This window comes from Anticarsia gemmatalis, chromosome 8 (genome assembly GCF_050436995.1).
Source record: "Anticarsia gemmatalis isolate Benzon Research Colony breed Stoneville strain chromosome 8, ilAntGemm2 primary, whole genome shotgun sequence".
Classification (NCBI taxonomy): Eukaryota; Metazoa; Arthropoda; class Insecta; order Lepidoptera; family Erebidae; genus Anticarsia; species Anticarsia gemmatalis.
Window position 1 is genome coordinate 7140437 of NC_134752.1, and position 25617 is coordinate 7166053.

The following is a 25617-nucleotide window of genomic DNA, read 5'->3' on the forward strand; positions in this document are numbered from 1 at the left end:
TCAATCAAAGCAAAAAAGTTCTTTTTGACTTTGATATTCAATAGCTCCGGAAATAATGATCGTACAGGAAATCAAAGGAAGGTTTTGAAAACTGCACAATATTCTCTATAAGAAAATGTAAACATCTTTGAGAAAAAAAAAATTTTTTGAATTGAAAACTCGGACTGAAAAAAGGACAAAAATTTGCAAAATTAAGGATATTTGGATAACTTGGTATAACTTTGGATAAAATGGATGAACGAAGGATATCGTCGGTAATTTTTCAACCTCAAAGTGTCCCCTAAAATCCCTCAAAAATTCAAAGCGCTGCGATGTTTTTTTCATTGTGCCCCGAAGCTTCAAATTCTTTGTTTTTGCAAAATCACCATTGTAAGCAATTTCGTGATTGTTATTCATTTTTTTAATAAAAAAAAAAAATTCTCTCTAAAATCTTTATTTTTTTGATTAAAAAGATTGTCTCACCACAATCGACGCCCAAGCATGTCCCAAACATGCTCAATTGGGTTCAAATCAGGACTCATAGCTGGATGATTAAGCGTTGTTACGTTGTTTGCGCGGAGAAAAAATCGCGTGCGAACTGCAATGTGAGGATGAGGATGAGCATAGGCACGCGATTTGCTTTTTAATCGAAAAAATAAAGATTTTAGAGAGAATTTTTTTTTTAATCTAATCAATTCAAAATTGCTCATAATGGTGATTTTTGCAAAAACAAAGAATTTGAAGCTTCGGGGCACAATGAAAAAAACATCGCAGCGCTTTGAATTTTTGAGGGATTCTAGGGGACACTTTGAGGTTGAAAAATTACCGACGATATCCTTCGTTCATCCATTTTATCCAAAGTTATACCAAGTTATCCAAATATCCTTAATTTTGCGAATTTTTGTCCTTTTTTCAGTCCGAGTTTTCAATTAAAAAAAAAAATTTTTTCTTAAAGATGTTTACATTTTCTTATAGAGAATATTGTGCAGTTTTCAAAACCCTCCTTTGATTTCCTGTATAATCATTATTTCCGGAGTTATTGAATATCAAAGTCAAAAAGAACTTTTTTGCTTTGATTGACGTTAACTCCGCGGCAAATCGTCGTACAGGCTTTTTGAATACGGCAAATTAAAGAGGATTAAATTTTGTAAAAGAGCATTTGAACGAAACAATAAAAAAAATTTTTTTGAAGCCCGTAGACCTTTTTTTAGACGGGAAAAAATTGGAAATTTTTTTTTCGGTAGTTTTCATAGGATTTCTCCAGACCTGGCCATGACAAAAAAATTTCATGGTCATATCTGAAAACTAGACACTTGGAGCTACAATTTGCTTTTTTTATTTTTTCTGTACAACTATTTACCTCAGAGTTACAGCTTGTTGAAAATCACCCAAAAATTTTGATGTTTTTTTATATCCTTTAATTTTTGGGACTAGTTTAATCCATATTTTGTATACTTCTGTATCGGAGAATTACAACATTTACTCATAAATGTATTGTTAGTATTGTGAAAAAGACTATTAGTATATTATAAGTTAAATTAAATAGTAACATAGTAATATCGTAACTTTTCTTAACAAATAAATATTTTACGCTGCTTCCATTACAAACACTAATTGGCAATCATCAGTTTAAGCAATTCGTTTTACTTAACGAGTGTACGCCAAAATTATCTCTAGTAGTCGAATAAAAAGTTTTAGCATCAATCATTTTAACCACTCACAATCAAGAAATCTCTTCAAAATCCGCGTTCGTTACGCGTCAACGGCGAATCTTTGTTCATCATAATTGCTCTTCGTGACGACCCATAGCCGTGTAATACGGAGAGGCTATTAAACTGTCAATGGCAGAGGGTCATAATCTGGAGTACGCACCGCAATATGGGCAACATAAATCAGCTAATTAACCCTCTAGCCCTTATTAACGACATAAATTTCGCGCTCCGAAGCACACCACTCGAGACGCGATGCGGGTTAATATGCCCATAACGCACTCAACGCGACGTCTGCCTGCGGAATTATGGCTCTAAGTGCTAGCGGTCTAATGTGGCTTAAGTACAAGACAATGTTAATCTCCGTTGTCCTTACTACCGTACTTGACAACCAAGAAGACGTGAGATAATGTGCATAAACAGTCAAGTTACATCTCTGTATTAAGGGTTCTGCGGCAATAATTTAACACCAAGAGAGTCATAATCTTCAAAAGCGGTGAAAACATAGTTTTCCCCTGGTTATAAAAAAGGAATGGAATGACTGAACATCCTCAGGCAATAAAAAATATGTATAATGGCACGAGCGATATAGGGGTGTAAAATGATAAAACTATGTACATAATTATAACGGCGCGCAGGCTCGCGTGGCAAGGGCCATTACTAAGGACATAAACTAGTGAGTCATCTCGTGCCCGCTTATCGGACCGATCGGCCGCGCACATGGCGTCATTCCATGCACTTTATTGTATTGCTACCTATCTCATCTCGCACGCGAACTTTTTCATTTCATACCATTGCAGAGATGTTATCGAGCGGATAAACTGCTCCGATAGTAAAATGAGTCTGGAATATACTGTTATTTATTATAATATAATACGTCTGAGTGCTACAATAAAAAGCTTCGATAAAATGCGACGTCTTATCCACTGAAGAAGAAATGGAAAACGTGTTTTTCATCGAACTTAGCAGCGAGGTCGGCGATGACTAGTCAAATTAAAAACAGAAGAGCCGAGCGAGCAACGAAATGAATGTTATTGTACCAATAGTAATTTATCAAAATGTCCGTACCGCCCGAGAACTATCGTACGGCGCACCGCGCTCGCTTTATACCAAATTTAACCAATGAGACCGCTCCAACCTTATTGCTTTTACACTTGAGATACAGATCTATTAGGACCACTGCACTGGAAAAGATAAAATGTTTTGCCTTTGACAGCTCGGCTTTCCATTCTTAAGTAAGCCAAATCACGCCGACTGAATACTAATGTCGGCTTTTGGAGGGCTTCTGTTGACCTCGATTGTTTTTATTGAATAAAAATTAATGCCTATTTGACTACTCTTGCATCAAATCCGTCCACTCAATGGTAAAAGTATTGAATGGGTTACAGAGCTGGATCGTGAAGCGTGACTGAGATAAAAGTGAAGTATCTGTATGTGCGTTGAGCTATTGGCTATTACCATTATAAGAACCCTCTTCCTTTAGGGGTCAGGCGACGCGGGGTCGACAAACTCGTGTGCATTGAGCCGTGATCGCGTTCAATGATGATCGTTAAAGCACGTATACACAAAAGATGGATTTAAAGTTCTGATGCAAACTCGACATAGAGACACGAACGTGCATTTGAACTTGATTACCATAATTATGCTTAATAGCAGCTTAGAGTGGAGAGCGCGGATGTAGGGGAAGTGTCTGAATTAATTCCCGCCACGTGTGCAAGAAAATAAAAAGCATGGAGTGTTAAAAATGTCAGAAAACATAAAAAGTCCATTAGGTTATAAAGAGCGTGTATGTTCAGGCTAGGCTAATTGGCGAGGAGCCCGCATTAAGCCTACTCGGGTGCAATTTACATAGCTAACTGACCAGCCCGCCAGATTACGTGAATGGCACGGGTATGTTAGAATGAAAAAATGTGTAGAGCAAATTGACTTAATTCGGATAAATATAAAAAAAATAACTTTATAGTGTGATCTCATAACTAATGCAAAAATGGGAACTGATGCAAAGAAATATTGAAATCATAAATCATCAATTAATTTTTATATCAACTTACAGATGAAATAATGAAGAAAGAACTCTGACAAAGATAAAAAATATATATATCTCTAGTAACGATTTATTGATTTTATTTATTCAAATCTATTCTTCCAAAAAGGGCAATTCCGGACATCAGTGCATAACAACACATACGTAATCACATTAAGCGAAATAAGCAGAATCATCACTGGCCTAATGTGGTTTGTAAGCCTGATATCACTTGGGAACAAGCGTTGCCGTGTTACCGACATGCATAATGCAAAGCGAGCCACTTACTGCGTTCATGACAACCCTGCACTATTTACTAGTGATGTTACCAGATGTGATAGCAAAACCGTGGTTTCGGATTAGGTTTGATTCGAACATTCATTAAATATTTTGTTTCTGGATTGCAATTGTGCTATTTGCATGTTGACAGTTGTAAAGTGACAAGCAAAAAAATTTTCTATTAAGGTTTAGTTAGTGATAGCTTTTACTGTCTTAAATTATTTTTATTGCCGTAACAAATGGACGTCAGTTACCTACTAAATTAGATACAATTTTCGACATTTGTAGTAAGTAGGAACATTACTGTTTATAGAAAATAATTCAAAGTGAAACTGAAAGTGAAGTGAAACTAAAAACAAAAATAGTTAATGTTAACGCAGTTTAATCCCCATGTAAATATATGCACCAGAATTATTGTATAGTTTATGATTCAATTTACATAAATAAAATGCATTGAATTCACTCGAATTTGACCTTTGTCTTTTGATACAGGATGTCGTTAAGACTAGGGTCATTCGAAACATATACAATACCGCTTAACAGAAATAAAATTTACATTTAAAACCTATCGCTTTTATAACTAAGAGCTTTCTTTTAATTGAATTCTAAGAAAGGTCGATGAATATCTTCCTTTAAAATTTAAATACTGGTATTGATTGTTATTAAAGCTATGAAGTGCGACTGATCCTCTTTCGTACTTGTATTCTTTTGATATTAGTACCTTCTGTACATCACTACACGCGCAATGCGAGCAGTGTCAACACTATACCGCTGCGTTAACAAGAAGATAAAGGCTTGCAAGCGGTGAATGAGCAGTAATAGGGTTATTTAGAAGCGTTGCAACACGACCTATCCAGCCAGTAACACTTGCCTATGTAGGTTATACATGGATTGTCCACAAGCTGCCTAGATTTCTGAAAGCGCAACTAAATACTTGCATTCTTTCTTAATTCGTTATTTTTAAGAGATGTTGTGTGACTGTTCATAATGGATTAACTGGCTCAATGTTGTGAATAAGATATTCCTATGGCAAATCTTAGACAAGATAATGTGCTAGTAAAATATCATATTATGGAATAATTAAATGCCGAAATAGATTAGATAAATTTTTAAACCTTTATGAAAATCTCTTCAATAGCTCTTTATAAGTACTTATTAAAAGGTCCATTAAAGGTTAATAATAGATAGAATACGGAAGTAAAGTTCTTAAATTAAAGACAAATTTACTTTTCCCCGGTCCTATTATACCGAGCTGCTAATGAAATTTGATAACCATAATACCTGGAAAGTTATTCGAGGTTATTCTTAAAAAGACGTTAATTTCGGACCAATCCCGGCTTTAATATACACGCACAATAAAGTCTCCCTTTTTAGCTTTCATTAGTAGTTTCGTCTTGATTTTAATTTAAGATGGTGGCCCCATAAAACGGGAAATGTATTTTCTCAGCAAATGTTTTCAAAGTTTTATTCGAACGTTACTTTAATGGCATAGTTAAAATTTATAATTTTAGAAAGATTACGGCGAACCTTTCAGTGTTTCCATTACGAAAAACCAAGTTTCCTCGTAATTAATTTTTATGGCGACCGCCATGCGTGAAAAACACTTTTTTATAAGAATTATGCCGCGGTTGCCCTGATTTTGTAACTTTTTGCGGAAATAAACGAAAGTTCATAAAAAAGGGTCCGAATATGCAAGCCGCCATTTAATGTGAGTTTTTACACTGTATGAAATATAAATGAGGACTTATATTATAAAAAGTTTGTTCGCTCCGACACGGATCACTTTGTGTTTTGAAGTTTGCTGCGGATTTCACTCGTCACTAGTACCTGTTTGAAATAAGGCACAAAAGCACTAAAAACGCGTGGCGTAAGAGTTTTTAAAACGTTCTACAATACCGGCCTAGGTATTGTATTAATCTCAATACATCGTGACGTAATATTTATCTTTCCAGATTAGCAACGGTTTTTGACAAATTAATTGTGGTTGCACTGCGGTTATCGGTTATCAGTTAATTAATAACCGTTTTAACGCTTATTAGAGCACATTGCCAATAAAATTACAATACTTACTAACCTTTGTGAAAATTCATTAGCTGTTTAATTTTCAACCTAAATTTAAATTTACCCTAGGCAAAATAATTATTTTAAACACATATTTCTGATAAACATTTCTTTGGTGAGAAAATGTAGTCGTAGCTGACCTCTTAAGTCAATGGTCGATTCGAGGTTTATTCAACAGCTACCTAATCACATTACTTTCTAATAAGGTTTAGTAAAATAAATAATGTAGTAAGTGTCGATGTGTTTAACAGCATGTCTAATATGTAACCTTTTCTCCTCAGATCGGGTAGAGGCGCGGCGTATGCCTGTTCGGAGGGAGACGGCAACGCACCCAAGTCGTGCTGCGGCCGGCCCCCTCTCAGGCTATGCGTCTTGTTCCTGGGCGTCGTCGGAGCCTGCCTCGTCGCCGCCGGCGCCGTCCTCGGGGCCCTAAGGCCGCACCCCAGGGCTCCACTCACATTACTCCTACTCATGATAGGTAAGATAAACCTTATCATGTTTAATTAATACTCCAGCATCAAAAATCAACATTTTCATTCAATAATTTGATTTTAAACACGATTTTGAGCAGTTAAGGCGTCTATTCTACATTAAGTAAATATTATACCTCAGTGCGTTAATGAGATAAATGTTAATAACCATGTCGATAACATCTCACAGCCTCATGTTACACGGGGTGCGCGTTCATATTACGAAGATTATAAGACCCGGCTGTCGATTAATTTATCGCTGTAACTGCTCATTAGAACGAAGCCCTTATAATCAGTCTTTGATCGCTTAACAGTTCGCAACTCATTTCATGCTCAAGCGTTTTTTTCATAGCTGATTAAAATTATCCGGTCCGATGAGCGAACCGACCAAACGAAAGTAGGCGAGATTCATCCGTTCGCCTGCAGATGTGCATAAAATTTAATGTCCACGTTCTAATATTCATAAATTCGACCGAAACGACCGACGTAACAGGCGACCGTAATTAACCGTGAAACAATCTGCGGTGGCTCATTTGTTATTCGCTATGCATATGACAATAACAAGTCTGGCCGAAATCTCATTACATCATTCACATAGCCCCCGCCCCTCGAGTTTTCAATTAAACTTCAAATGAGTTTTAGAGTGGAATTAATTGGATTTTCATTAGCGTTAGGGACAAATGATATTGTTACAGGCAAGCGATCTATTGTTGTGCCGACGAGCCAATTTGTACGCGTCACTCACCGCCAAACTTCACGCATCCGCATTTTGCCATAAGGCGCTTATCGACCAGCGTACAGTAATTATACATCGCGCTGGAGCTTACTGAATTATTGGAAAATCAATTATCTCTCATATTTCAACTGTAAAAACTGTTTCATGTTCAGTTCTTGTAGTGTGGTTCACTCTGCACTAGTTCTGTTTGTTTTCTTGTAATAAAATGATGCTACCATCATGTAGAGCCGGGAGCTGCGCGCCGGATTACACCGGAACATATTGTTCGTGATCACGAGCACGAAAGTAATTAACAACAGTTGCTAAATGCGCCAGTTGTTGTTATTATCTGTGGTAAATTTTAGTTATAAATATCCATTGTCATGTTACGTTTGACTGACAGTGCTGACATCTGGCCGATTACCAAACTAAAATTGAAATAGTTACTTGGAAATACGGTCGAAGGCAACACATTGTATTAATGATTTACCTCTATGTACTGATATGTAATAGCTATGCTTTAAATCTTGATTTTGAGTCAAATGTGCTAACTCAAAATGTAAGTTGAATGTTAATTTTGTGTGATTGATGAACCTTTCAACAATGTCCTTAGTATTTAATTACATAGTAAAACAGTTAATCAAAATGTTAAAATAAAATAAAACTTTCGTTGTCTTTCTAGACTTACCTTTAAATGCAACTCAAGATCTTATTAGGTACGTAGCAAATGTAGCAATGCTATACGACAAACATTTATAAGATAAACATGGCGCATTCCCACATTTAAGTACACATTATCATACATTATAGTACTATCAGATTATGTCAAGGGCTTAAAACAATTGCGACAATTGTTTGTTACCAGGAAACTTAAAACGGTAATAAATCATATTTATAAAAATTAGTCATAAATTGAATTCTTTGATATTTTAATTTTTTATTACTGGCCTAAAATAAGCACGAATTTTTCACTATTTCACAAAAATAATTAAGAAAATATGATACTTTCGTAAGCCCATATTTTCAACACATTAATTAAACGAAATGATCAAATATGCCTTCCTGAATACATCAATATTATTTTGGGGCAATGATGGTCGCATATTTTAACAAAATACACTTAATTGCTATTTTTTTTTATTTCGGTGATCCAAGCTGTGTGGCCATGTCACTTCATTCTTATTTTCTAGTAGATTCTATCCTAACAAAATTAAAGGTTTTTTAAGCGATTGGCATTATTATTCAAGTCAGCTGCATACTATTGATTTGCGTGCACCAAGAGGCAGATCCATAATAATAATTGTTTATTTAATTACAGGTATAGGAGTAGTCTTGGTGACAGCAGCAGGTCTGGCTTGGCGACTGGGAGCCCGTGATGCACCCTGTGCTCTCTTAGGGCTGCGTCGAGCGTCATGCCGGCGGCTCGTACCGCGGCTACCACCTTCGTACGCACGACCACACCACCCGTACGCAGCAATGCTCTACCCTGAGTTCCATTACAGGCCGCCACCGCCAACTTATCAGGCATCCATGCAAGAATATAGACTCAGGTTTGTACACAAACTTTGATTAACACTTAAATTATTATTGTTCCTATAATAGGTATGCTAGTATTCTGACTTTTACTGTACCTTAATATTTCTTTATTTATTTACTGAAATTAAGTTAAACCAAGGTTAAGGTAAGGTTTGTATAAAGACTAAGTTCAACTCGGTAGTGCAATAGAGATTCGAATTTTCGACATGGAGACTCTTGCTTTTGAGATCAACTGTCGTCCAGAATGGCGTCCATTAAACCCGAAAAAATATTAAGATCGCGCATCTTCTTTAAATGAAATAAACATCATAGGTACTTTATAGTATTTTCAGATAATATACTTTTTCATAGTGGAAAAACGACATCTAGTATTCTATGGACTAATCATATTTGCGTATTATTGAAGCAGCACTTTTGAGTTGTATCCAACACGAGGCCTTTAATTTGTCGATCGATATTTAATAAATAATATTGTAATTACCTAACCCGTGTTATTGGCAGGCTTGATTTGAGCACGATGTCACGTAAATGTTATTTTGTTGGATATTAGTTTTGATTCAGTCGCATATTGCGAGGTTTAATTAGGCGCATGTGATGTGATTTTAAATGACCGAATTACAAACGTACTTGTGAACCGAATAGGCGATAGTGGGAATTGTATTGTTAATGTTTTTATTGTAAATATATATAGATTTGACCTATTATTGTTCTACTGCTAAGTTACTTCTTCCGGAATAAGGCTAGACTTTGAGTCTAACAAACCATCCAAATGCAGGCTGAGAACTTTACATCGTTTTAAGTTTTTGTTCATACATCTCACTTAATTTCGATCCTCTAATCACGCTTCATTCCATGTATTTACTTTATAAGCAGATACTAAAGAATTTTGTTTAAAATCTTCTCGTCATTTCTTTTATTTCATTCAAATTCATGTCATATTAAGCCCACCGGTTACTATACATCTGACCTAAAACAAATAAAAATCGACTCGTCCATATTTGATTTCAAATCAATAGTACATTTTTTACAAGAGACCTTTGTTCAAACAATTCTAAACCCTTTCGATCTCATGAATATTTTCGTATGAAAACTAAAAACGTTTATTGTTTCACTTCTCAATGTTCTCATGTTTTCAAAACATTACTGTGTATCTAGTAATTTCAACTTTTAAAGCAAACTAACTAAAATCAAGTGATTTTAATTTAAACATAAAATGTTGGTGTTATTGGTGAATATGAAATTAGTAGTAGGTTGAACAAACGAAAACTTTTACTAATCAAAAGTTGAAAACGAAAATAACTGTGACGTCATTACAATTTCGCCTTACATAATAATACACAATGGAACATTAAGTTCTAATGAAAACAAGAAAACAAATCACAAGATTGTAATCTAGAGCCGTTTCCATACTTTCTCACGAAATAATACCATTTATAGCGTCATGTCTGTTTGAAGAACATTATTCTTAGGTTACGTAAAGAATTTAAATACAGTTTGTGTCTAACGGCTTCGTCTGAATGTGGAACTATCCTAATTTATTTTCCCATTACTTATCCAAATACGACTTCTTATGATTTTCCCTTTTTAAATGAGATTGCTGTTATTTCTATCTGGCGAAATTGCCTATTTTGCATGTGGTCGTGAATTACTATTCTAGGATATAATAATATACAAATTACTATTACTTTTTAATGTCATGTTTGTATTAGAAATACTTCGATAGTTAGATATGACTTGCCTTATAGTTTTTAAAGCTTACACTTTTCCAGTATGGACTCATACCTTAATCCTTTGTTATTATGTAGTAGGCCAATAATGAGTCATATCTATATTATCTATGTATTTTAACGATATCTAATCATTATTATGTTTGTCCTCAGGTTACTTCTGTTAGACAGAAGTGCGCCCGCGGTGTCGCCGCCCCCGACTTACAGATCAAACTCAGCCAGTCTAGTCAGGTACAAACTCAATATATCTGTGCCTTGGCCTTTCTGCCGTATCTATACGATGTTACATATAAATAAAACAGTGGTATAAACCATACTAATTGTATTAATATAAATATCTGAATTTGACTGTATTAATATTGCTTAAAATATGTTATTTCTTTCTATTTATTAAAAGTATATTCATTCTCATGTTTTAAAGATTGCTGGTTATTGTATAAAATCATAAACTAATACGATTTCTTGTGTCCAACAGAGGATCAACAGGCGCCGCGTGGTGTGGCACCGAATACAGCGGGCCGCCATCTTACCGCGCGCCCCGAGTCGACCCTCCCGTCACCGTCACGGACAACCTGCCCACCATCACACCCATAGACCTCAAGTACGTCGACAACACCATCGAGACTCTCCCCAAACCAGACCAGGAGAAGGACCCCGACGAACATCTCGTCACTATCGTCCACACAGACTCACAACCTGTCATAGTAACCGTATCAGGATCACCAGCTCTCAACGACACACACACCCAACCGCCCTCAGAAATCGACATACTAGCGCACTTATAACGCAGTAAGCATGTAGCACAATATACAAAGTTCTAGAGGTAAACCTATTGGGATTCGACGCGAGAGCTTCACCCCTGATTGGTAGTTTGTATGCAGCGCTCCAGAGTCCTGTGATTGTGGCACGATGCAAGTAGATCAAACGATGTACTGTTGTACAGATGAGTAAGCGAAAAGTGATTTAATATAGAACGTGAATATGTTAATTATTACGTAAATAATTAGCGCAGTGGACTATATAGTGATTATTCGAGTGGCATGATAATTTTGTTTTGAATGGCTGCGAAAATGAATTTTACTAGTCTAGGTAAATAGACTGTACCAACTGAGTATTCTGAACTCCATCTAAAATGTATAAGTTTTATTGTACTATAAAATACATTTTCGAGACATTTGAATGCGCATTGAAAACAAAATTGTACATTTACGTTGTGTATAACTGTTTAAAAATGTAATGGTTTGAAGTACCTTATTTTATTATTATAAGTATTGTGTAAATATTTAAAAGCACTGACGTATGTTTCGTTTGAATAGTGTTATTATATTTAACAAAATATGTGCCGTGTATATACAATTGATACAAATTATATTATAATTAAATGAATACATAAGTAGTTGATGCAACGATCGATTCATAAACCAAATCCTTCACCGTGATGTACAACTAATGAACTTGTTATTCATGTAGTGCCAATGGTTGTTTAATAGTTTTGTAAATACATTTATAAATCAGTTATTCTTTTAAATTAAACGCTAACACTAACATATTTAACAGGAGAATAGATTTTAGATCTTTTCTGAAGTCTCGAATACCATGATTCTTATCGTGGTTTTTTACTAGGGTCATCGTACACATACATCTGCCAAACCTTGTTTTCGAAAAGCTACACAAAATGATAAAAAGTTATGTGTTGTGTATGCTCTAAAGCATCTCTGTGTATTACAAGTTACTTTCTCTGCAAAATTCGTTGCTTTCCCGGCTTTCAAAGAGTCCTTTACAAATATTTATTGGTAACATTCTCAATCTAATTTACATTTATTTCTCGCTTATTAAATTATTTGCGACTTGAAAACGGACTCAGTCCCAAACACCGCTGTCTGTAAAAGCAATAGCTACCATGGACTTGAATTAAATGAACAAAAGGTGAAAGTTACGTCACTCTTGCAAAATAATGTGTTGATGCCTCGTTTACACGCGACACGAACTCGACTACTCTACATCTCATATTACCGCAAGTTAATATACAACATGTAGACTATCAACTATTTAATATTAATTGAATAATTTAACAGTAAACGAAGCATGAGCTCTTAATCGCGTACTAATTTCACACATAGTTTGACATAGCAGAACTGTTTTAAATAGTAAACCACATTAGCAGTGATGAGATAGTACTGTGTAAAATACTATTAGTTTAAGATATTGTAACGATAATGTAATAAACATATTGTAAATAACGTTATTTGTATTATAAGAAATAAAGATCTTTAGTGAAACCAAACTGTTGTTTATCTAAATTTTTAACACCCTTTTTTAGCACTTTCACGAAATCGACATCAACAAAGGCGACCATAAAGTAAGATATTATGGATTTTAATAAACTTTTCAAGAACTATATTTTTACTGAACAGCAGTTCTATTCGTTTCCTATCATCCCAGTTACTTGAGTAATAGACTACAAATTGATAGAATATTATTTACCTAGTATGGTAGGTAAAACTGACCGTGTATTCAATAAATAACGCCAATAAAACTCTAAATGGCTAGAGGTTTCCTACTAGAGTGTGTGGGCCGAGGAGGTCAGAAGCCAGGCAGCATTTGTACCATTGATGCAATGATATGCAATCGTATCTAGTTAAATTATTACACTATTCTAATGTAAACCTATGGATATTCCAATGAGATGAAATAATTCAACAATTGTTCTATGTAAGTATTTGTCATTTTGCATGGATTAAAATGTCAACTACGTTCCAGTGCAACCTAAGCTACGCTGAAACGTCACGTAAGCAAAAATACCTAGCTATAAGTACTAAGCCCCCTTACGCACTAGCGGTTAACCGCGGGAGCGGCTAGCCGCGCGGTTACAGTTAAATATGCAACTGCCTGACAAAATTGTTGGCGGTTATGTTGCGGTTCACAGGCGGTTGTATATTAAACTATAACCGCGCGGCTAGCCGCTCCCGCGGTTAACCACTAGTGCGTAAGGGGGCTTAGTGCAATAGAAGGTTTCAACGTTTCATTCATTCAGTATTTTAAAACGCTGTTTACACAATTTTTTATCTTTTCTAAATGGAGTTCAGAGTATAAATGTCGACACTTAAACGACTAAGCTACTTTAAAGTATTTCTAAATACGTCAGGCGAAAAAGTATAACAATCAACATTCCCGATATGGTGAGATTATCTTAGCACGATGATGTAAGAAGAATTTTTGTTCACTTGAGAGAGAGCTTTCAAATTCCATACGGCCTCGCCGTGGGCACATCTCAGCATTATAATATCATACATATACGTTATGTTAATGTGTATTTATTTGGCGACAGTGTGCGAATGTGTATGGAAATTGTCTAGATCTGACATTTGCATAATCGGATTTTGAGGATTTCTCGTTGATAACGTTTTGGTGTTTGTAGCTTTGTAGGTGGATGGAGACCACTTTCACTTCATATTATATTTAGTTTACGAAACCGAGTCACTCTGACGGAAGTGTTTATGCAAAAAATTTGCAACTCTATTGTTTATATTTATTTAGGAATAAGCAGAATACAAGCAGAAAATTTGAATTTAAATAAAACACTGAAATAACCTTTTGTAAGCTCGGAACTTTGGTTAATTCTCAGAAACATGGCGTGACCCTCGATACTCCTTACCCATGAACTCGTAAATATGTAATAATTAATGTTTGCTCTTTTACTTCTCTGTTTTATCTTTTTAAACTCTAACATCGTTCTATAAAAACAAAGTTCAAATTAATACCTACGCGGATTTTGAAAAATGCAACTAGGCTCCTGTCGAAAAGACATAGTCTCTACAAAAATGTATGTCTACACTAATCGGCTATCAGAGCAAAATGTTATTCAAATATACGCAAGACACAATGCAGTATAAATCATACACAGCTTTCATCCGAAAACATAACTTTGATTCAGTCAAAACGCAATAGGAAATAGCGCAAATTGATCCGTAATGAAACTAGTCGAACAATTCGTACAAATTCGTCCCATTGCGAATGTAAATCGAAGCACAGCCAGCGGATTCCGGAACAATAGTACTCTGTAATTATATTGTAAAGCAATTTTGTCGCGACGCCCCACGACGCTGGGAAAATGAAAATCGGTCCGGTATTAATAAAAACCTCGCCCGTAATGGTCGACAACGCGAGTGTTATAAAGCAAAAAATTATGAACGTATTAAAATTTTTAATATAATCTGCTACGCGATGATACATACGGAATTTAATATTGCTCATAGTCGAATAAATGGTACGGACGATACTTTTAATGTTCGCTAGTGATACAGAAAATATGCAATGAAAATGTAGATTGAGATATAAGAGTAATATCTCAATGAAATTAAAGCGTTACTACTGTAGCTCAGAGCTCAATTCAGTAAACAGCTATAACAACGCGTCAAAAGGTAAAAATTAATTTGGAGTGTAATTTTTGAGTAGGTACTTTAGTAGTTACCTTCATTTAAAACTTAACTTTAACATTGTTTAGCTGACAGTCGTAGTTTCACAAAAAAATAGTCAGCTTCGTTTCTACCTACTGTAAAATCAACTCTCGGTTAACAAAGCCTTGAGGGACGTGTATTTTGAAGCCATTGTTGAAAAGCGCTGTAGCATTCTGAAACATGCAATATTTTATTACGTATTCCAATTAGCATTTTACCTGAAATCGTAAAATCTACAGAGCTAGACTTTCGGAAATCCCCGGCGAGAGTTGCGTGACCGCGGTCCGTCAAAATAAACCAGCAAATAGCGATATAAGTTTACAGTTGGATGGCATAGAGAAAGTATTGAAGCGATTATTTACGCAGAGAACCTCTGTCACACCGCAAAACGTTATGTATCGGGACATGCGGGCAAAAGATCCGATTACCAGATACGAGTGATCGATTGGCGTTCTTTGCAGCGAAGCCGCGCAATAAATTTAGATTTTGGTTAGTTATACGCGGTTAGCGGAAACTAAAATATCGATGATTCCAATGATTTACGCTGGGATGACTTGATTCGCACGCAAGCGAGGTGGAAATTGCGATACTTTGCGGCAAAGGAAAAGTTTACCTGCTTTTCATAGTTAAAATTGTCCGTGTAATAAAGTTTATTGTAGGCAAAACTATTTAATAAAATGTCAGCAGTTCCTACTTTCGTTGGCGGAGTATGATATAGGTACCAAAACTAAAAATTGCAATAACTCGAATACCTACAACGCTATGCTGATTCGAAATTTAATTTCAATAAATTCTTCGTCTACATATCGCATTGAATACCGTACTTACATAAACTAGAGTATGCAAGCACCGCAATTTCGTAACATTAGTAGTAAAATTCTAGATATTGTGAATGCAACGGTCGGTCCCGCGGGCGTACCTGAGCCGCATCCTCGTGGAACCATGGAATATTCGCAACTTATGCATATCCAATACTATCCCCTAGCCACAATCTCGCCACACTAACTTCTAATGCTTTTTGAATACTTTACCGTTTCATTTCACTTGTGGATATGTAGCGATTAAGCTTTGAAACTATTTTTGTTGGAAATATTCAGTGTAGGTAGTATGTGGATAAAGTTTAGTTTGAAAATTTTGTTTCGTAGAATGTGGCCGTCCGTGGTTGCTTGGAAAAACAGTTTTCATGGAAAACTGTGTAGGTATCATTTTTGCTTTGCGTTGTTGCTTTTAATCGGTAGTCTGGTTGTTTTGATATTAGTTTTAAACGCTCTGAACTGAAACTGGAAAGAAAAAGTTCAGTTTGTTCGAGATAAACTAACATTTCTTACATGGACTATTTGCATGTTTTCGCTTTAACAATACCAATGATTCAGTGTAACTAAGTTTTATTTTAGAAATCTCAGCATTTTATATTCTTTTACATTTAAAAAAAAACGTATCGGTACTTGGAAATCGCTTGATACATTCTGAAACAACGGTAAGTCCTAAATCGTATCCGATAAATTGAAAACGGGATAAATACATTATTGGGACAGAATCAAACAATAGTACCTACGTGTGTAATCTTGTTCTTTTCTTCGGAGTCCTAATACGAAGGATTACGAGCATAAGTACTTGTAGATAAAGTCGCTAATAATACTAAGCCTTGATTAGTTACAGCTTAGCTTAGACGAGGATTTGAAAGGAAGAATAAAGCACTCGATACTTGTATACAAATAAGGGCTGGTCCACGATTTATAGATAAGTATTGAGTAATCTATCTAATAGAAAAGTATAATAATATCAGTAAATTCCACTTGATAAGCACATTCTGGAGTAGTGAAATCAGACGGTATATTATAAAGAACTTTTTATTTTTACCTGGTGTGTGTACCTACTATACTGGCGTGTATACTTGAAATAGGTACGTACCTACAATAATATTATAATTTCAATCTGCGGCCTAGAAATACTTTATAACCGCTCCAACTGCAGCTTTAATCAATTATACAGTCTCCTTGCAAAAATATTATATTAACGCCGGGTCAAGTGGTACCAAAACTGACCAATCTATACTAATATTATAAAGCTGAAGAGTTTGTTTGTTATTTGAACGCGCTAATCTCAGGAACTACGGGTCCGATTTGAAAAATTATTTCAGTGTTAGATACCCCATATATCGAGGAAGGCTATAGGCTTTATAACATCACGCTACGGTCATTAGGAGCGGAGTAGCAACGAAAAATGTTACAAAAACGGGGAAAATTTTGACCCATTCTCTTAAGTGACGCAAGCGAAGTTGCGCGGTTCAGCTAGTTCTCTATAAAATATTTGGCAACTTTTTTACCCTTGATTAAATAATAATGTAATCAACAAGCGACTACACTCAAGATTTAAAAAATAATTTCATCTCTTGTACTCTGTCTACTTTCTTAATAAATATCAAATATGTAGAACTCATTTCTAAAAAATTGTAGCGAAATTTTGCTAGATTGGCAGATAACGGACGAGAAAAAGGCCAGACATATATGTATGTACCTATATCTTTTACTTGTATGTAATGTGTGTATGGGAAAATAAGTGCTTCTAACACAATGCTCTTCAAGAAAGTTTATATAACACACATGAATGTATCCGTTCTGAAGACATTATAAGAGTTTTTATTATCCTCAGACATATTAGGTGGCTAAAGCCTACTCATATTTGAAAAGCGGCGATTAAGCATCCAACGAATAAATCGCTATTCAATAGAATCGATAAGAGATGCCGAGAAATGATTTATTGACTCGTCGGCTCCTCGCTCGTCGGCCTCGCTAATGGTGGCTGAATAAGCGCTCGCCACTGACTTGTTTTTTCTTCTTTTCCATAGACGTTGATAAATAAAAGAAAATTATGCAATCACGAGAGCAGCAAAAGCAGGAAATTGGGTGTATTGTCGGGAAATACGATAAGTGGTCACTTTTGCGACGGTCGTTTTTGAACAACGACGTCAAGCCTCTTATTACCTACGTGATTACGAGGTTTGTTTACAAATACCTATGTAAATGTAGGCAGCGTAGAAAATACGTAGTTATTTTTTTCTTTTATGATAATACGACGTAAATATTTGCTCTCATAAGATGTTATTCTAGTAAAAAGCGAGAGACATACATCTTAGATCGTAAAGACACTCGTGAATCTACTTAGACACATGGAGATGTATAACATTAACATATTCTGATATTGTTGCCAAAAATACCTTCGTTGGGAAAATACCTAAGTACTTTTATGTAGACAATGATACTGAGCACAATTTTGATGTTATTTTAGTTGAAAGATTAGTTATATAAGTATGTACTTACAATCAATATACCCACTTATTATTTTCGAGGTTTATCTGTGAGTAATTTGGTCGAGAACTGATGACCATTATATTTCAAAGGTTATTCAGCATTAATTTTGGCTATAACTTATCTGCTAAACTCTCTCAAGATCAAATGTGATTTACGTTAGGCACTCGAGTATAATATTATATTCTATTTGAAATCTTTTCGAAATAGTTTTTTCCAATTCCACGTATCACGTCAACCGTTTATTTATAACTTAGATAAAAGCTGAAATTATTTTCAGCTGTAGTATTAAATGTCTTTATTCTGAGTGTAAGTAGTCATCAAATTATAACTTAAATAAGTTTAAGCTCTACAAGTATAAATCTAGTCAGGTTTATGGATTTTTTTAATGAAATCTGTATATTAATTGAAATCTATTATGGATATTTTTAACTTTAAATTGGTTTAAATGGAAAACTTTTCACCTGTTTGGTCTGATTAAAAGCTGGGAAGCATTTGCAAGTTTGTAAAATAGAACTAAAGAAATCAAACAGCTTATTTTTATTGGGTGATCGCATTATCTTTTTACTTATAAGTTTGAATGCTCCCAAACGTTTATTTTAGTTTCAGTCCTTTTTTTAACGCGTTTAATACAAACACCATTTGAAACGTTTATTTAAAAAGAATTGTTAAAATAACAATTCTTTTAATAAACGTTTTAGTTCGCCATTTATTTAACGAACACTATTCTTTTAAACTTGCCCAGCTCGCTTTCAAAAGTATTAAACGCAACTTGAATTAAAATTGTCAACCAAACAAACGTAAAATGACATAACGCCAAAGTATCCATTTCTATTACGAGTACTAGGACTCCATATCAAAGGAGAGTTCCGCAACTTTTCCCATTTGCATAAGTGACTTAACCTTCATTCATTTTATATTCAAACCTGGCAGATTTGCCTGCGAATGTTCAACCCACTCAGAAATATTATGTCTGCTGCCCCAACTATATGCGAACTCGCCGATTCTCATCAGTAAGTACCAGGGCTAAAGCAATTGTACGATTCTATTTGAGTACCCATTTTCAAAATATCTGTATTTATATCAAACAATTTTGAGAAACCCCTGCCAAGCTTAACTTTTCTAAAACCACTTTAAGCCATTTACGTCTCATGATAATAATAAGTACTCTTATTCCAATCTTTTGATGTAAATATTTTCATAACTTTGAAGATAGAAGAAGACTAAGGTCAGCAACCGACTGTACCCATACTTTTTTTTAAACTGTAATCTCTAAAGAAAACTAAGTTTCAACGTCCAAATACATCTGTAGAATTCTTAAACGGGAAATGCAACTGTTTATTTCAACAAAACTTTATAGAAATTAATTAAAGTATTCCATATTTTTAAACAGTATACTTGGTACGAGTATAAACAACGAGAGGAAGTTCGACTCGAGCTCAATTAGTTGGCGTACAGTCGAGAAAGGAACAAATAAAGTTCTGTGTACACTCAGTTACGGGTTGATCTCGCTTCAGACAGTTAAACTGACATCAACTGAATTTGTGTATTCAGTACATAGCTCCCAGCTATTTAGGTGATCGATAATCTCCTTCGGTAATTGTTTGCTGCCGGATTGTTTTATATCTTTAGCAAGTTTTCCGAGAATATGAAATCAGATTAATAATATGTGAATGAGTTGTAATATTGTGAATAAGTAACTTAATAAAGCTAGACCTTTAAATGTTTTATTGGTTCTTTATACGATACTTGCATTTATTCGAAAAATAAAATATTTTTAATCCGTCCCTAGAAATTAATTTTGACAAAAAGTTTTATTCATTCCTACGAAATGATCCATAAAGTGAAATGTATCTATAGTCGAATCGCATAACGAGTGGACAACGTGGAGGTCAATTCAGATGAAAACTAAAATACCTACATCTAAACTAAAATCACACATAAGTTTTCACCTCTCAATGTCAATCGCTGCAGTCAAAACTCAGACGAAAAGTCAGTTGAAAGTGATATTGACCGATCCTTTCAGTGCGAAATACTTTTGACGATTTATACCACTTAAAAACAGATCATTCTAAACAGTTCTGACCGCAAATACTTAACTTACATAAAAAATGGCTTGGAAAATAAACCCATCCAGGTAAATTAGGGGATCCACATATGAGATCATAGATCCGGCCCCTCGAATTACTCGCAAGAGTCTTCACCGGGCTCCGGAAGGTGCGTGAAATATAAATCAGCTAGTTGTGATTTACGTGAAACCTCCCAGAAAGTTTTAATTCTGTTTCGCCCGAGCTCTCGGCCATTTAATTTATCTATTATTTATTGCACGGCGGGAAACTTAGACACTTTGTTTATTAGCTATTCAATTAGATCTCGTGATACTTTTATCCTTGAAGTGTTATTTTGTCGGGAATCGTTGTTATTGTTGACTGGCTAGTGGCTAGATGAAGTATTATGTTTAATATTTCATAGAGTTGATATTGTTAGAAACGTGATTAAATTGCGAAACACCTAGGTACGTAAATATATACCTATATAGTACGTGAAATGTTATAGACTTTAAAAAAATAATAATAACGTTTTAAATAATAATTTTATTGTAGAAGAGTTACAATGTTACTCTATGCTATAACCCTCCAACAACAAGACTCTTACCGCCACTAGTGGATAGCGAAAAAATATTTTGAGTCCATAAATCCAGACTGTAAGCCTCATTGGTAATGCATTTCCATTTGCAATGCAGATTTTTTTGTTTTGCTGCAAACGTTTTCAGTGCTTTACTGTACTAGTACTATGACAGTGCCGCTTTTGCAACCATACCAACTTTCTATGGAATGAGGGTGATTCTTTTACAAATACATTCTGTACAGAATATTCGTGTGCAACTAAGTTTGGAATTGGAAACATTGGAATTCAGACTGTTACGGAATGGTCCTCTGGTGGAACACAAAACATAAACTAATTCCAACAGTTCTAGCGCTAGCGACAGTCCGAGTTCTTAATCAATACTAGAACGTACACTGGTTCAAATTAATTATCTGGATTTAATTACATAAATAGTGCATTGTATACGGATCTAGTTAATGCAGTTGTCAGTACATTACGTACGTTACATTGTAGTAACCATAACTAATGTGATTGACTACGATATAATGTGTCCGATTATAGTGAAACAAATGAAGCAGTTTTATAGGTAAATAGTTTTAATGAAGGCTTTGAAATCGATTCTAATTACTATCAAGTTTTAACTATCGTAACACGAACAAAGATGCCTGAAAGTTTCAGTGAAAACACCGCACGTTCAGCCCGTATGGGGGTGTGTGTTAAATTAGCATAGTTTGACGGCGGACCACCAGAGACCGGTAATGAGAATTTACAGCTTACGGGTGCCCGAATGCATTCTGAATTTAGATATTCGGCCACGTACACGTAATATTTTAGTCAAAGAACCTACTAATATGAACAAGTTGATCGTAAACCCTTTTTATATTAATGTGTTTTCTCTCTTGCGACTGTCTAGACAGAGTTTGTTTTCCAAAGAAATATATATTATGTCGAGTTTTTGTGCTTCGGTATGATTGGTTGCTTTCATCGTTATTTATTGGTCTATATATTTGTTACGGGACAGTTATTCGATGTAATTTTTAGGTAACATTGTGGAAATTGTACACAGTTATGTAAATTTAGTACCTACCTTGTTACAATATCGTCACAGTGTGTTTCTACTGTGAATCTATTCCTGAATCCCTAATACAAGAGAGAGAGTTGTTAGAAGTCTATTGGAAGGGTTACCAAGATTGATGTTATTCTAGTACTGGACAAATATTATTTAGTATGCAAATGAGGGTAAAAAGGTATTAATACGTCCACTTTACACAGCTTTTAAATATTTAAAGTGTAAAATATGACATTGTTAAACTAGGGCCGCATAGATGGCAGTACAATACCTAACAATTTTTCGCAATAAGTAAAAAACTTGTAACATTAAATAGCCCGAGGTTATCCTATACATCATAGATATAACCGAGAAAATAAGTAAAATCTAGGGACCCTAGGATCTTGGACTAATAAATGTCTACTCGTCAGCAGAACTATTCGAAAATAGGCCCACCAAATTCCTATTTCTTAATAACTCACACTTTTTTACCACAATATTGCTGAACAAGAAGGAATAACAAAGCCCTGGCAATGCACTATCTAAATCTGTTCAAATACAAGGCATGCGCACGATAAGTAAATTGCATTGTTAGGCCGTGCCGTCCGGCGATACGGCCAAAAACTACAGGCTTCCTTTCCTTTTATTGTTAGCTCACCACATGGGACTTTTAACCATTAGTTTTCATTCCACTGATACCGCCACGAATGCTGAAATGCATTTTCATGGCGTCATTTTTCCCTGCCTAAAATCCATAGGTAACACTATTGTTCGGTTTGACGTCGAATGTTTTTGATATTTTGTGTGTTTTTTTTTACTATTGCTTTGGCACACCTTGTTTTAGGTAGGTTTGCAGCCCTTCGTGACTAAATATTTCGTTTTAGTCGTATCATCAGCAACATAATGCCAATATGTAGCCATTCCACCAAAGACATAAATTGGTCATCTTTTAAAAAAAATAATGAATAGAGTAGACTAGACTACTAGACTAAATTCTAGTATAAATTATTTTCATCTGTTTTTATGCAAAATAATTCATTAAGCTACTTCTATATGCCTTAGAAAATGTGATTACTTTAGTCTTATCCACACAAGCAGTAGCACACAAAGGAAAGTAGATTACGTTACCCTTCAGTTTTACTACTGCCTCAGTCATAAACGTGCTAGCACTAAACCCTTACTGAAGAAGCGATAGGTGCGCTAAATTGGTAATAGATCTCATCTACATAGCATTGCTCAGCAGAAGCCGATGTGCCGATATTATCTACGTTTTACATTCGAGTTTACCCCCATCAACCTACGTCCATCCCTATCTACGCTCCCCTACGCTTATCGGTTGGCAATTTGACTGCACCCTTGTGTTACAAAAATTGAGCGGCCGATATCTTACGGCCACGTTTGGGTTTACACTTTGTAATGGAGTACTCCCGTAAATTCGATCCCTGAGTGTTCCATTTGGGAGGGAAGGCGTGATAGATAGGTATTAGGGGTATGCTTTAGATACTGCGGTTTGGAGTATTGCACGGATAACTGATTTGAATACGCTCGTGTTTGGGGGAGATGTTGTGTTATAGGGAGATAATTGTTTTATTGGGCACATTAGAATTGTAGGTATATGTTACCGATAATATTGAATTTCACTGACACTAGTATTTATACCAAGATTTATTAAAGTCGTTTAAGTTCAGTTCGGTTACGTAGAGTCGTTAAACTATCTTTGTATCGTATACGTTAATGCTTTCCGCATAAGTAGGCGAAAACAAAGAGCCCGACTCATGTTGTAAAAGACAACTGAAGGAAATGAACGGCTTGCAATGCTGCTACATAAAAAGAGAAGTTTAGGTAAGGGTAAGTAACTTGTAGGTACATTGATTAAATACTTCAAGTTATTGTACCTTCTAATTAAGCTCATTATTAGTTTTTCATTAAGTTTAATGATGAAAACAGATTAAAGAATATATTTTCTAAGTAAAATATGTTGTCAAAGTAGGTATGGAAAGTTTCGTCTGTAACAGACGTCCTCGTGAAACGACTTCATTAAAAGTAGGAAAGTCGAAAACTTGAAAATAAAAGTCTTTCGTAAGTAGGTAAGTACTAAATAGTCGTATCTACTTATATCTATGCCTTTTTTACAGACATTAGTACCTAAGTCTGTGTGGGGACATAAAATTTTGTGAATCTTTATTAGACAAAAAGGTAGGTACAGATGACAATAATTACCTAAATTAAAATAAGTATCATACATTTAGGTAGTCAGTAGGTCAGTATGCCTAAGTATGATAAGTCAGTATCTACTTATCTATAAAATATGTATAGGTACCTAGGTAACGTAGGGTTGAAAAAGAATGTCAGAAAATGCGATATTTTGCTCACATTTTTGTAGTTTTTACCAACATGTGTTTTAGCATGAAAATATTGTGTCATAAAGAGTTTTATGTATGCGCATATTAAATAAATGACGTTATATCCGAGTCACACGAACTAAGGATGTCGACAGTGGCGCAAAATTTATGTAGTTAATATAAGCGGTTAGAACAGACGCGTGCCTTGTTGTTACCTTGTACCTAAGTACCTACATAATTGTATGAAATGGTTGCGGAATTGCCTTGTCTTGTTTATTTTATTTGCTTTTCAAACTATCTGAAAAAAAATAGGTATTTATTTAGATAAAAGGAACAGCAGGTGACTATTCGGTTCAAGGTGTTCAAATAAAAAGTCCGATTGTTATTTTGAAATAAAGATTTCACTACAATTCAAAGTTTTAACTGAAAACCGGATAGGTTTCTCAAGTTACGTAACGTTGTGTGAAAGTGATATTTTTCTTATACAATGCACTTTTTACAATTAAAATACCTAGCGCCTTACTGAATTCTTAGCAATTTGCGTGTCAGTATTTTTGCGAGGATCATTATGAAAACAATGACTTTTTTATTTTAGCGTGTGTAAAATATTTTTTACATTAATGCTTAGTTAAATTATTAAGTACGTCTAGCCAGGCAATGGTGGTTATGGGAAATTGTTAACAAAAAATATAAAAATGGCTCTGCTTGCTTACCTAATAAGCATTTGTACGATACGAAAGTCGTTTAGTTAATGTTCATACTTACTCAATCCGATAGTTAGTGAATAAAATGTTTCTCATAAACAACAAGAGACGAAAAAACAAAAGGATAAAGAGTAAAAATACGGCAACATGATAAGTGTATCCAGTGGAAGCGAGGTTGAGTTAATATGCGCATATATCTAGGAGTATCGCATCACCACATTACCCTCCCGAGGGATAATGATGCGTAAAAGAAAATCATACCTAATATTTTTAAACTTGTCTGATGCTTTGCGAGTGGGGTGAAATTCAGCATTTATGAGGCAGTACAAAATAAGATTGTTTTGGGATTAGTAGGTACTAGAAATAGTTTAAATTAAAAACGAGATGACTTATCCACAGATTTGCTGTTCTTCAACGACGATCTAGTATTCTAATGAGCAAAATAATACCTACACATAATAATCGATCGATCTCTCTTCATACACAGGAATACTTTGCATGAAACAGTGGCACATATTGTAAAAGTTTGGCACATAGGTATTAAAAACTTTTACCCTGAGAAATCTTTCAACTGGACAAGTCGCGGGCTAGCATATTATAATCATATTATATACCATATGTAATGCAATTCAAATAAACGACGCCTGACGGT

General features: G+C 34.9%; 1 protein-coding gene across 1 annotated transcript in view; it reads left to right on the top strand.

Annotated features, from left to right (window-relative positions):
• LOC142974892 (uncharacterized) overlaps positions 1–12783 on the top strand; it is a 138229-nt gene extending 125446 nt beyond the window's left edge. Inside the window, exons 3-6 of the mRNA XM_076117461.1 lie at positions 6333–6529; positions 8555–8786; positions 10653–10730; positions 10975–12783. Coding sequence (XP_075973576.1) covers positions 6333–6529; positions 8555–8786; positions 10653–10730; positions 10975–11284 — 817 coding nt within the window. The 3' untranslated portion in view covers positions 11285–12783. The remainder of the gene's footprint in view (positions 1–6332; positions 6530–8554; positions 8787–10652; positions 10731–10974) is intronic.
• The last annotated feature ends 12834 nt before the right edge of the window (positions 12784–25617 follow it).